Genomic DNA, 12,955 nt, shown 5'->3' with positions numbered 1-12,955 from the left:
GAAAAGGGCAATTCAAGAAACAGCATATCCCCTTTCATATCAGTCTTGATTGTGTGATAATCGGTATAGACACGTCGTGATGTGATAATTAAACGATTGGTCAAATCTTGGACAGGAGCACATGTGATCATGCAGAAAACGATATGCAGTAAAGCTATGCTTCTTGGAGCTTTTAATTCCAATATTCATGTGAGCAATCTCCAGATATAGGGTTGCCAATGCGTGCAAAAGTGTACTATCGATATTACTGTATGTATAAATTCAAGGTCTGGACATTTAAACTTCAGCTCTCATTTTCCACAAACCTTCTCCATCCTTTTATCGCTGACCAATATGAGATATTCAGCTCTAATCTTTGTCTGTTTAGCTTGGTCTGCTCAGCTCGTTGTCGCAAAGAGACTTTATTTAGGATGTTACCAAGGAGGAGGTGGGCGTCTGTACCGGCGGGATCTCGGTGGGGATGCGTGTGGGGTCAGTCATGGTGTCCTCTCAGATCCAGCTTGTGTCCTTTCAGATCCAGCTTGTTTGCCGCCCAGCCGAAAGCACAATTGCTAACATTTGTAATATTTTGTAGGACTTCTGTTTGGCCAATGACTACATATACTCTATCCAATCCACCTACGACATCTGGAACGAAGACCATTCTGAACAAGGGGTAGCTTGTGGCTGCGATGATTCTCTCGGTTACACCCCTGATGACTGGGTTTATACGGAAAATTGTTTACAATTTTATACACCCAATATCGAGGTGGGTGTTCGCAAAGGTAATTCGTTACTATCGTCCTTGACTAATAACAAATGGTCCATAGATCAATCTACTACAAACTACTTTTGATAGGTTAGGCTGCGGTAGTGTATCCGATTACGAAAATCGAGAATTTACCAACGTAGCAGATTTTGAAGCTTGTTTCCAACAATGCAAGGATTACACTTATGCTTTCACAGACCGTCTTGATCCTAACGTAGATCTTCGTTGTAACTGCTCAAATAATCCAGACGATTTTTATGTTGACAACAACTGTGAGAATCACAACTTGGCAGACTTTACATGGATGATCTTCCAACATCCTGCTGGATCAAGTGGTTCTCCTTCTTCGTGGGTTAAAAGACAAGCTAAAGAAAGATTACAGAGAGAAATTGGTCAGAAACCTATCGCGATATGCCCTAAGGGTATGTCAGCTTGCCGAACCTCTTCCAACGATGATTATGGGTTTGAGGTGAGTCGTCGATAACACCGCCAGGTATCATTGTATGCATCTTTTGCTGATCTAATTCATACAGTGCATAGATGTACAAACTGAACTCGAGTCATGTGGAGGGTGTATTCACGGTGATTTCAACTCAGATCTGGGCAAACCTTTAAGCAAAAGAGGAACAAAGTAAGGACCGTTTCTTGTAATCGAGTCAAAACATATCAACTGATATCGTAATATCCAAATCAGCTGTGTAACTCTTCCAGGTATCAGTCACGATGGCGTGACATGTATCAATGGGGAATGTTTAGCTTTCGCTTGGGAAGAAGGTTCTAAATTACGAGGTGACAAATGCGAAGCTGCAGCTTAAAAGGTTGTTTCTTCTTAGGACATTATTCCAGATGCTGTCAGTCGGTTCTTCTCTGAAGTTTATCTCGATACGTACATACACGACTATTTGTGATGCATCTGATACTACAGTAGCTATTATCTCACGTGCTGTTTGTTAAGATCACATTACCAGTTACATGTCCTATCATGATTTTTGCCCAAATAAGTAAGGCAAATCAACTTGTGACTGATGCGTGATTTACTGATCAGCGGAATCCACTAAATTTACTAGGCAATTTTTAAGTTGATATCTGACTCACTGATTTCAGACAGTATCCTTTATGATGGAAAGAAAAGCTTGGCTTGGCTTATATTGGCCATCTGTTTGCATATTTGGTAGCCCTTTTAAACGAACAAGTTTGATGAATCGTCATACTTGACGGTCTGGTAGTGAGAAATTGTCAATTAGCTTATATTTTCCAGATACTCCCGTCTCATGATGAGACTATAAATTGATACAGTATTATATAGAGAGTCTTACTAGGCTATCTCCATTTTTCCCTCAATCCACAATTAAGGTAAATTACCAAGACAACTGCAAGAAATGTCTCCATCTCTATTCAACTTTCTAAGTCTACAAGTTTTGATCAAGCTTGTGGCAGGTTCAGCGTACCTTGGATGTTTTAAATATCCTGAAGCTTATCTAATCATTCCTGATCTAGAACAGTTCAATAGTATCAACTTTCCTTCTTGTCCAGTGAGTGAAGGATCTCCACCCAGGCCAACGTGACCGCTTCAGAGATCGAATTTCTGCTCTACCTCTAGCTTTCTTGAGCTGATGGAATATGATGCACAGGAAATGCTTCAACTGTACAATCAACCAGGTCCTTATTCCGAGTCCGCATTATTCCAAACTGAAGGGGAGAGCCCTTTTTTGAGGTGTAGATCGATACCAAGATCGTTAGATCCAGCTTATTTGATTGCAGATAGATTCTGTGATTATCCAAATATCAATGTAAGGTGCCTACTACGAGTAGGGAATTCTACAATATTCGGAACAAAGTTATTCACTGAATAGGTAAAATCCTATGATAGGTCACAATAATCGATCCACCTACGAAATGGACTTGGGCAGGATGCTGGTACTTACAAGAAACGCCATTGTGGTTTCAAGTTCAAAGTGTATCAAGTTGTTTAGAGAGTTGTAAATCATCTTTATATGCTTATTCAAGATACAACCAAGATTTGACTATAGATTGTTTATGTTCACCTTCACAACCACCTTTTGATCTTCCATTAAACTGCGGATATGGTGATCCATTTTGGTATACTCATCCTGATTTACCTAGTGGTTTCGTTAAAAGACAACAACAAAAAGCTAGATTAGACAAAGAAGGTCAGTTAAGTTTAGGTCTTTGTCCAGAAGGTAGTAAAGCTTGTAAAGTTCCTGGAACCAATGGTATCGATTTTGAGGTGAGTATGATTATTCAAAACCCTTTGAAAGCCCGAGTTAGCATAGGCACTGAAGATTATATGCTTGAATGGCTATGATTCATAGTGTATTGATACCGACTCCGAGCTTGAATCTTGTGGTGGTTGTGTACATGGCGAGTTCAGTGCAGGTAACGATATATACGAGCCACAAGGTATAGAGTGAGTTTGATAGTGAAGCCATGATTTGCTCATTTTGCTGATTAAACACTGATATCAGCTGTACATCGTTGCCTGGTATTACTTCGGGAGGAGTCTCATGTGATCAAGGGCTATGTAAAGCTTCTGCGTGTGAGGATAGATTTGAGCTGGTTGACGGGATTTGTGTAAAGAATTATAATGAAGTTTAGCGTTGAAGGACTTGTTTCATTCTCGCTGAGCTGACATTGTACCATGTATATGGCTTGTGTTCATTATTCGATCCACTATCTCCTGAATAATCTAGGTGGAATTTTATAGCGAAAAGTAGTCCATCTCTGTTGATATATTTGCATTGTTTATATCTATATATCCAGTCCAACTTATGTTAGCAATGTAAATCAAGTCTAAGTATTCTGATTTAATCGAATTTAGATCTATCGTAGTTGGCTCCTCCTGCACGTCGTAGTCGAGTAACGACATCATCCTAAGCAAGGTATAAGAATAAGTATGGCTGTAACTCTCCAAGCTTGACATGAAGAAAACTCACCTGTTTGAGATCTGATTGAGTAGAGGCTGATACTTCGATGGAATAAGCTCTGAGTACATTCTTGACATCCGCAAGATGGACGGAAACCTATTTGGTGTAGTCATATTTCCGATTAGCATTGTATGACTAACTTAGCCTCTTTCTACATCATCCACCTGTAGCTCTACGTGAAGAGTTCTTTTGCAAATTCATTTAAAATGGCTCTTCACATGTATGCCTTCGCTGAAATAACTTTAAGCTAGAACATCAAACTCACCTTTGCCCTTCTCATAATTTTAACTTCTTCACCTATCCAAATTACCAAAACGAACTTTTCTCTAAATGAATGTTCATCATTTTCATATCTTATCTTAGCATATCCGAAAGAAGCCCTTTGTGGTTGTAATTCTTTTGCTAATTCTTCAATGTTACCTTTACCTGTTGAAGAGAGCGTTAAAGTATTTGATTTGTCAGACTATGGAAATGAGGTGTGCTTACTATCAGTCTTTGATTCGTATATGGAGATGGTTTTCTTCTCGATGAAATGAAAGATAACGAAAGCTCACCTCGTAATCCAATATTAACCATGATATATCATCGTTATTACTTCTGATTTTCTCGTAGGCTGTTTGGTGAACAGAGAAGATGTCAGCTTCGGCTGAGGAGTCTAAATGGGACAAATCACTCGCCTTCAGCGATCTTAGGGTCCTTGACGTCGGCCATATTGTTTGGGTTTATGCTACAAATCTAAAGTGATATATATAGGGACTGCATTATGATATCAAATAGCTAGTATAACTGGACATGAACATATCCACTCTCGAACCGTGAATGTCAATACATCACTAGACGACGTTCCGACCGCGTCAAGTTCAAGCTAAAGGCCGATTAAGGGAAATTGAGCTTTAATTTGTATGGTATACACGTGGGAAACGGTTCCTGAAGCGATAGATCCTAGATAACCGTAGAAATCGCTGCTATAGGATGATGTTGGGTTCCAATAACATTAATTGTACTTTCCTCATATGCTTTGTTGCAACAGACATTACTCATTTTACAGATTTAACAAGACATAGACTTTGAGCAACTGAGGTCCGCTAACAAACATGTCGGTCCCCCAAGGAAAAGTGATCTCGACAGATACAGCTGCAACTTCAGAGGTAGAACCTATCTCCTCGTTGCTCGCTCATCCTTTGCTGCAGGATCCTAAATTCGTAGCTGCCGCAGGAGGTTTGGTGGTACTATTGATCTTCCTTAGTCGTAAGCTTGGATTCGCATAGTCTCATCATGTCTAAAGAATTACAGCTGTAGGAGCTTACATTGACTCCTCGTGCTCAGTGTTCCGATCAGGGAAGAAGACTTCTCGAAGATCAGGTCCAACAACTGTATTACTTGTAGGACCAAGTGATAGTGGTAAAACTTCTCTATTTGCAAAGGTGAGAGTTAAATTTGCTTCTATCAGTCAATTCAAGCTCATTTCGTTTGGCTTCTAGCTTGTCCATAACTCATATCCCCAAACCCATACCTCTATTCAACCTTCGATAACGACATTCCCATTCAGCTCGCCCTTTTCCGATGGACAAACAAAGCCTGTAAAATTAGTTGATTTACCTGGACATCCTAGACTTAAAGATGAATTGAAAAAATATGTGAAAGAAGCTAGTGTAGTTGTTTTTGTCATTGACGTACAAGCTCTAGTTAGAAATTCAGCTGCTGTCGCCGAGTAAGTCTGACTTTTCCTAACAAAGTTCCTGTTAAAATAACTCATATAATTCATGCTTAATATGAAATGTAACTCGTAGAGAGATACCACCCATTTTAACAGCTTTATCTAATCTATCAGTTACCACACAAACATTCGAACCCATCAAAGTATTATTTTTAGCACATAAGACCGATTTGCTCGTTCGTCCTACGCCATCTAATGACCAATCACCACCTGATTTACCAGAAACATCATTGGCAACAGCCAAAGATAGAGTAAAGTCCATATTGACCAGGGAAATGGATAAATTAAAATCATCTAGGGGTGGTAGTGGAGGTAAAATAGAAGGAATGAGTAGAGTTTCAGGTAGTTCTTCAGGAAGTTTCTTCTCAAGATTGTTTGGAAGTGGTTCTGCGAATACTTCAGTGGGTTTAGGTGAAGGTGATGAAGAAATAGATGAAAATTTGATCTGGGGAGGTAAAGGTTCTTTTGACTGGAATGATGTAGAGGGTGTAGAGATATCTTTCGGTGCAAGTGGTTTAGGTATACCAAGTAATGATAATTCACAAAAAGAGAAAGAACAAGGTAATGGTTTGGATGAGATAAAAAACTTTATTTGGGAAGTGTGATTAGGTTTTATCGATATATGACAATGGTGGTGTATATATTAAGTATTATGATCCGGTATGTATGCAGGTCTTCGTCATTGTTTGGGAGACAAAATGATCGATCTTTCACTATATCCCCGCTCCCATATTTGAAATGTCTGATATCGAAAGTCCCTTCCCGTCCCTTCCTTTCCCCTTTCCTTCTCTTTCTCTCGCTAGCCTCTCATCACTTTAAGCAGCTAAGCAACGGAGACCATTTTTGCCAGCAATCTATCACAGCCATCGTGGTTTACCAAGTCCAAACGGCGGGAAAGCAACTTCCTTTCTTACATTGCCCTCTATTTAACTTCACGGTTCTCGCTTTTTCTATAATGCCATGAAGATGCTCCGTGTAAAAGCTAGATGCTCAAGCCGTCAACCATTTCACTAGGTTACTTGCCATCTGATTCAGTTTTCAGAAAAGCTGAATACGTAATCAATCATGAAAGCTCTGGTGCCTAGCGCTTAATCCTATGCGCCGACGATGATGTCACTTGAATTAACCTTTCCACTTTAGTCTGCCGTTCTCTGCCCTGCTCTCGCCACCTTCACATACCATCGTGATTGTTCATTTCGAACATCCTATAATTCTTCTTCATCCTCTTCATCCATACTATTATCACAACTCGTTATTATAGGTCATATTTAGAATAAATACTATCAACCAACAGTTCTGAACCAATCGCCTAGTCCACTTGAACCTCTCGTTATACGCGAATACACCAAACCCGCTTTTCACTCATTAACAGTCTTTTTAAACAACATAAATCATTCAAAATGGTTCGAGGTTCAGACATCATCTTAATTCTGGTCGCTATCCTTTTCCCACCTCTTGCGGCTGCTATGATCACTGGATGCTCATGCGATCTCCTTATTAATGTCAGTACTCGAGCTTATAGGGGCATTTTTTTTTACGATGCTTGAACTCCTTCATGCCAGACTTCAACAAGATGTGCGATTTGAGCTGATAGTAACCAAAACACGTAGATTCTTTTAACAGTGCTTGGTTATTTACCTGGTCATATTCATGCCTTCTGGTTAATCTGTGAGTTCTATGCTTCAAAAATGGGTTAAAAGTGTTCAGAAATCGTTCAGAATGAAGTCTGGAAAGGCATTTTGGTGTCAGAATGATGAGGAATGTCGTTTTTGGATGGTCGGCAGGACGGGTGAAACATCAGTCGAAAAGTGCCACTTGCTAATTTACCCGCGTCTTGAATTACAGATAAAAAGATGAAAGCAGAAGAATCATTCGGCCCAGGTGGTTACACTTATTTAGGTAATGGTAACTTTGTAGAATCAGGACCTGGATACACTGGTGCTCCTCGTAAGTACACTTTCTGGAGTTGAACTCGTTAAAATTCTCTCCTTCGTACCTCCCGTCATCAGTCTTCTTTGTACTCCGTTCTGTCTGATCTACCTCATATATCGGTTCTACTATGTTGTCCTTTGTTATTGCATTTTGTGGTAATAATGATCGAAGCTGACCGCATCATCATAGCTCCACCACATGGTCATCAACAACAACAATACTACGGCTCTACCCAATAAGGCGGTCGGTGTGAACAAGAAACCACAGCAGTAATTGTTGCAAATTATAAGATATCATGGAAGGAAGCATCAACAGGCAAATCAGTAAGGAATTTAAGGCGAATCGCAAGAATAGCATTTATAGTAATTACACGTAAGAATCCCGAACATGTATGAATTCGTTAGAGCATTGGTACTCGTAATGTCAGATTTCTCCATATATCTAAAGTCGTATACACATATATGAGAATAGTATTATGAACTAGAACCTAACGACTAACCCGACCTGTCTGAAAACACTTCATATCATTTACAGATCTGAAGGTTTTTCGAAAGAACCATATAGCTCACATGGTGGACAGACCTCGGCATCAGCCAAACTTTTGGTAAGTAAAGGAAGCACGTTGGCCGCCACGATCAGATTGTCCTGTATTTACGTATTTATCATCAAATTCACGCTCAGACCTCTTGGTTAGTGATCTATCAGAAAGTATACAATAACACAGGTTGACTCGACTACAGTCATCATTATTGATGACGGATAGCAAAGGTGATATCAAGGATGCATACAACTCGTATCAATGTTGAACTCCATCTTCCTTCTTCTTTCCGCATCTCTCTTTCATCGCTTACATGTGGAGCTCTCAAGTGTCCAGCCAACCACTCGCAAAAAGGTACTTATCAGATAATTTCATACTTCTCGTCCCGTGTCATCGAATATATCACTAATATCGAGTAACTCTTTCCAGTTTCCTACTTGACTTATTTTACCTGCTCTCAAAGATCAATGAAAGATGTCTTCCTCATCTCCTACCAAGAAGCGAATCCGTATTACGGAGGTCGAGGAAGATGATTCAAGCTTCTCACCTCATATCCCACGATCGAAGGAAGATTGTAGTAGTCATCCGTTCATACAAGATCAACTTCAAGCTTTACAGATGGCTAAAAATTTGCTTAATTTTGTTGATACTACCGCTCAGCCAACAGTATCTGCTTTCCTCGACCGATGGGAGAAGTGTCTTTCCTCTTTACAACATCTTCAAGCTAAATATCAAGAGCTCGATCATAATCAATCAATAATACAAGTGCAATTGAAACGAGCGCATGAAAAGAATGTCAACTTGTTTCATGCATTGACCAAAAAAGACGAAACAGTCAACCAATTACGAAATCAACTTGAACGGGAAAAGGAAGAACATCGAAATGAGATGTACAAGCTTTCCAATTCAGCTATTCAACAAGATAAAACCATCACTATTCTCGAAGAACAATTATATCAGGAAGAACAGATCAACTCACAAATGAGGGAGGACATAAATAACATACAAGCCGAATTCAATAAAAAGAGAGATAAGCTTGTGGAAGAAATGAAAGAATCAAAGGCCAGAGAGCTACACCTTGAGAGCTCGCTAAAGGACAGAGACTCAATAATCGATTCGCTTGAACAGCAACTTCAATTTAAAAGCAGCTTAGAGCAAGAGATCTCGACCCTTCAGGAAACTATCTGCGAAAAGGATTCAACCATTCAATCTCTTCAACAAGAAGTGATAACCGAAAAAGACAACATCTCTGCAGCAGTTCAACAGCTGAAAGACTTTCGTGCCAACAAGGCATCAGAACCAAATCAGCATCAGTGCTTGGTCATGGTGCCTATCAAGAAACCGGTTAACCAGTACTTCACAAGGCCGATTGGACATATATCAGTCACCCATCTACTAGAAGAGCATCAAGCTCAGCAGAGAAAGCTTGTAGAAGTAACAAGATGTCTGGAGAGAAGTGATGCACAGCTTAGTCAATCAAGAGCAGAAAATGCTGAGCTGCGTCAACAAATATCAAATCCAACCATTGATATGAATACCCGATCAGAAGTTTCAAATGAACAGAGACCGAAAGTAAGTCACCTATCCGCCAATTCACTAAAAAACATAACCATCACAAACCATCTGCCTCTGCTGATATACAATTCGAAGGCGAAGTCGACCATCGACGAAGAAGCCTGGCCCAAAAGGGTTAAAGCTCTTGAGGAGGTCAACACAGAGATGAGAAGTTACATTGATACTCAACGATCGAAATATCAAGTTATCAGAAATGATGTCGAGTTAGAGAACAATAATCTTCGAAGAGAGATATGGGATCTGAAGACTGTAATTGCCAAGGCATGTTTATAAGCAGAACCAGAATTTACTGCAAGTTTCAGCACACCACATGTCTTGTGATCATTGTCATAAGTAGCTCACAGATTGCCGTTTTAGACCTGAATACGATATCCCCATATACATCATGCAATTTACCTTACATCATGCATATCTCTACTGTAGAGTACTACTGTACGAAATCGCTGCCTTCACAATCACAAATAACGTGATAAGTGTGATAGCGATAAGGATCGGATAACCCTGAATTAACCATTTGACGCGTCTGATATGTCCCAACATTACTCTTTGACTTTTTTTACGTGTTTTCCCCAGCAGTCTCAGAGCGTAATGTTCTCATTGACCTTTACTGTCAATTTCGTTTTTAAAGTCTCATGCCTTGACCTCATCTTGCGTCACGCTAACATCGATTCAGCTTTCAGACTCACCTTGGAATCCTTGTAGTATCGAATTGACCTACTTATACAAGCCCCAAACGCTAATCGTCATGTTAACCCCATCATACGACGATCACCAAGACATTGGTGCATTCTTCGATCACATCATGTCACAAGATTCCACAAGTGCTACCAGATCAAACACCAAAACTACTCTTAGTAATGGCTCAAGTACACCTAAAATTTCAAGGTTGCCTTCATCTTCATCTTCTACAGCTCAATCTTCATCACCTACTCAACCAAGTATAACGAGAGAATTGGAATCGGATTCACGTGTATCGCTGAAAGTCAGTCTAAAGAGACCGGCATCTAGTATCCATAATTCTTCTTCTCCTCCTTCTTCTTCATCAAGCCTACTGAATTCCGATAGATTATCGAAGAAAACAACATCCAATTTCTACCGTGATTCGTCTATCAGAGGATTAGTTAGAACCCACATGCCATCAATCACAAAACCCAAACCTAAAACATACAACACAGAATTAGAAGAATTACTATTTAAAGATAAACCTGTAAAAATTGGTAGACCTGAAATCACAGCTGCGGTTGTACCTAAACCAAGACCTCGAGTAACAGTGACTAAACCATCATGTCCAGCGAAAAATAAGAAATCTAACACTTCAGCTTCCGTTTCATCTTTAGCTAAAGAGAAATTAGTGTCACGGAATCCAGAACCTACACATATGGTAATAGATCTAACCAACGAAGATGGAGCTTCAAAAGCCCCAGAACGCAATGCTCAATGCACAAAAAGCAGCAGAAGAAGCCGCGCGAGCTGAATTATTGGAAATGCAGCGGAAAGCTATCAATTCTACAGGTTCTGTTACCGCCCAGCTACCAGCTGCGGCCTACATATCCAAATTAGTTGATCAGCCACCGACATCAAGATCATCACCGTCCGCATCGACACCATTAATAGCTTCTTCAGCATCATCATCTCCAACAGTGACATCCACTCAGCAGGTTCCGACACAAACAGTTCCCATTAGGAATCACCATTCCTCACAGCCTCCTCCGTTATCTCGCTCAGCATTCCCTCCTTCAAATCACCAAATACCTTCCATCGCTCGCCAATCTCCATTCCCATATCATCCTCAATCGAACATGCATCCGTAATATCATACCATGAAGACCTTACCCTGGCAGCAGACGTATCTTTCTCCTCCAGCACACACCGTGCCTTCCTCAGCCGGTCCCTCTTCTTCAACATTCAGTCATCATCCACCCCCTGGAGCCTACATGTCTGTCAATCCCAGCACCTCACACATCAATATCCCTGCCATTTCATCTGCTTCATCTCCTGTAACACGGGAAGGTCTGTTAACCACTACTCCACTCAGAACAGGTGAACAAGAAGAACTGAAATCAGCTAAAGACGAGAATGAAATGCTTAGAAGATCACTTAAATCACTTCAAGAAAAATTCATTGAGAAAAACAACTTGCTAAACAAGGAAAGAAGAGAACATATAGAAACTTCCAACTCTCTGAAAATCAAGGAAGATTCAATTAAATCGCTAAAGGCAACAAACAAGGAAATAACCAAAATTATAAGCGATTACAATAAATTCCATAATTCAGCTGTGAGACTATCAAAAGAGTTATCGGTAAAGAATTCGGAATTAGAAAAGAAGAATAAAGAACTGCAAGAAATGTTTAATAAGATGGCAGAACACAATCAAGCGGATCTAGAAACAATAAAGTTCAATTCGCCAGATGGGCAAGTCTCAATTATGAACAAAAACAAGGTAGTTGATGTTGTTTTATGGCAGGATCAAGAACTCAAGAACAAGGTGGAACAATTGGATCTGATAACGAAAGAATTGGAAAGTACTAAAAAGCTGTTAGAACGTAAATCGTTGAGAATGGAATTGTATGATAATTGGAGAAAGGCATTAAAGGACGTTGCTAAATTAAACGATGGGCAAGTCATGATAGACGAATTTGAGAAAATCTTGAAATAAGAACCACTCCACCAAGTATAATTAGTCAAAGTAAATTAAAAAATGCATTCCTTGGCACTGCTACCTGTAAATATCAATCCCGCTAGCTCTTTAGACTGATTACAGTACCATAACATATGAAGGTAGCAATTGTACGTATGTTCGTTTGCTTTGCGGATACGTCATGCACGATCACTCGCTTTCGGCGGAGTAATTGTGACTGAAAGCAGAGCTTGGGGAGGAAGAGCCTGGAGTAGTGGAGCCGATACCGGCAGTACCTGCACTGTGAGAAGTCCTGGAAGCAGCTTTGGTAGATTGATCCCCAGCTGTTGAAGATTGAGTATCATTACTTTCTGAAGGGCTGTATAAATGTGGGAACAGTGTTAGTCAGGTTACAAGGAGAACCAGGATCTAATCTATCTCTACTTACTCTACCATAAAACTTCCACTGTGAGAAACTGATCCGTTATAGGTCCAGATTGATTGAGGCATGATTAAGATGCTTTGTGTCTTTAGATTATGCCGTTGAAGTGTCGCTCAGAGTGAAGAAGCAAGATGAATATTGTATGGGTATGGAAGCGGATACCGGATACTGTGGTGCACTCAACGCTATTAGCTTGACCGGTTTTATACCTTAAAATTTATTCTGTAATTAGTATTATCAAGCCGGAATGATATAAGCCGTTCCTTTATGCCAGTCGAAACAAGTTTATCGAACCATCCATGACGACTTAGCCTTCTTTGTGACCTTATCTGTCCGGAGCTTGGCAGAACAGAGGTTTAACCTGTTGAAAGATAAGAATTTACAGTAGATAGGAGATAAAGCAAGCGGGACTGGCTTCGATTGGCATTAACGTTCTACGC

The 12,955-nt window shown here is 40.0% G+C and overlaps 9 protein-coding genes across 9 annotated transcripts; 7 read left to right on the top strand and 2 right to left on the bottom strand.

Annotated features, from left to right (window-relative positions):
- Positions 1-333: 333 nt before the first annotated feature.
- L201_000160 (uncharacterized protein) lies at positions 334-1,563 on the top strand (the record flags this gene model as incomplete). The annotated part of the gene is made up of 5 exons (XM_066215964.1): positions 334-471; positions 575-748; positions 810-1,217; positions 1,282-1,379; positions 1,443-1,563. 5 exons carry the CDS (start codon positions 334-336, stop codon positions 1,561-1,563), a joined length of 939 nt encoding a protein of 312 aa, XP_066072061.1.
- Positions 1,564-2,382: 819 nt separating this feature from the next.
- On the top strand, positions 2,383-3,364 carry L201_000159 (uncharacterized protein; the record flags this gene model as incomplete). Its single annotated transcript, XM_066215963.1, has 4 exons — positions 2,383-2,538; positions 2,619-2,996; positions 3,082-3,176; positions 3,235-3,364. 4 exons carry the CDS (start codon positions 2,383-2,385, stop codon positions 3,362-3,364), a joined length of 759 nt encoding a protein of 252 aa, XP_066072060.1.
- Positions 3,365-3,573: 209 nt separating this feature from the next.
- L201_000158 (uncharacterized protein) lies at positions 3,574-4,404 on the bottom strand (the record flags this gene model as incomplete). Its single annotated transcript, XM_066215962.1, has 5 exons — positions 3,574-3,639; positions 3,703-3,789; positions 3,959-4,156; positions 4,248-4,306; positions 4,371-4,404. 5 exons carry the CDS (start codon positions 4,402-4,404, stop codon positions 3,574-3,576), a joined length of 444 nt encoding a protein of 147 aa, XP_066072059.1.
- Positions 4,405-4,787: 383 nt separating this feature from the next.
- On the top strand, positions 4,788-6,015 carry L201_000157 (uncharacterized protein; the record flags this gene model as incomplete). Its single annotated transcript, XM_066215961.1, has 4 exons — positions 4,788-4,941; positions 5,020-5,117; positions 5,175-5,404; positions 5,484-6,015. 4 exons carry the CDS (start codon positions 4,788-4,790, stop codon positions 6,013-6,015), a joined length of 1,014 nt encoding a protein of 337 aa, XP_066072058.1.
- Positions 6,016-6,810: 795 nt separating this feature from the next.
- Positions 6,811-7,581, top strand: L201_000156 (uncharacterized protein; the record flags this gene model as incomplete). Its single annotated transcript, XM_066215960.1, has 4 exons — positions 6,811-6,912; positions 7,021-7,078; positions 7,256-7,357; positions 7,532-7,581. The coding sequence occupies 4 exons, from the start codon at positions 6,811-6,813 to the stop codon at positions 7,579-7,581; spliced, it is 312 nt and encodes a 103-aa protein (XP_066072057.1).
- Positions 7,582-8,354: 773 nt separating this feature from the next.
- L201_000155 (uncharacterized protein) lies at positions 8,355-9,728 on the top strand (the record flags this gene model as incomplete). The annotated part of the gene is made up of 2 exons (XM_066215959.1): positions 8,355-9,452; positions 9,531-9,728. 2 exons carry the CDS (start codon positions 8,355-8,357, stop codon positions 9,726-9,728), a joined length of 1,296 nt encoding a protein of 431 aa, XP_066072056.1.
- A 529-nt stretch (positions 9,729-10,257) lies between these two features.
- Positions 10,258-10,929, top strand: L201_000154 (uncharacterized protein; the record flags this gene model as incomplete). Its single annotated transcript, XM_066215958.1, has 1 exon — positions 10,258-10,929. The coding sequence occupies one exon, from the start codon at positions 10,258-10,260 to the stop codon at positions 10,927-10,929; it is 672 nt and encodes a 223-aa protein (XP_066072055.1).
- Positions 10,930-11,275: 346 nt separating this feature from the next.
- On the top strand, positions 11,276-12,112 carry L201_000153 (uncharacterized protein; the record flags this gene model as incomplete). The annotated part of the gene is made up of 1 exon (XM_066215957.1): positions 11,276-12,112. One exon carries the CDS (start codon positions 11,276-11,278, stop codon positions 12,110-12,112), a length of 837 nt encoding a protein of 278 aa, XP_066072054.1.
- A 171-nt stretch (positions 12,113-12,283) lies between these two features.
- Positions 12,284-12,583, bottom strand: L201_000152 (uncharacterized protein; the record flags this gene model as incomplete). Its single annotated transcript, XM_066215956.1, has 2 exons — positions 12,284-12,452; positions 12,522-12,583. 2 exons carry the CDS (start codon positions 12,581-12,583, stop codon positions 12,284-12,286), a joined length of 231 nt encoding a protein of 76 aa, XP_066072053.1.
- Positions 12,584-12,955: the final 372 nt, after the last annotated feature.

The sequence above is a fragment of the Kwoniella dendrophila genome, chromosome 1, assembly GCF_036810415.1.
Source record: "Kwoniella dendrophila CBS 6074 chromosome 1, complete sequence".
In the NCBI taxonomy this organism is placed as follows: Eukaryota; Fungi; Basidiomycota; class Tremellomycetes; order Tremellales; family Cryptococcaceae; genus Kwoniella; species Kwoniella dendrophila.
Note: the sequence above shows the minus strand (reverse complement) of the source record. Positions and strands in the feature narration are given on the sequence as shown.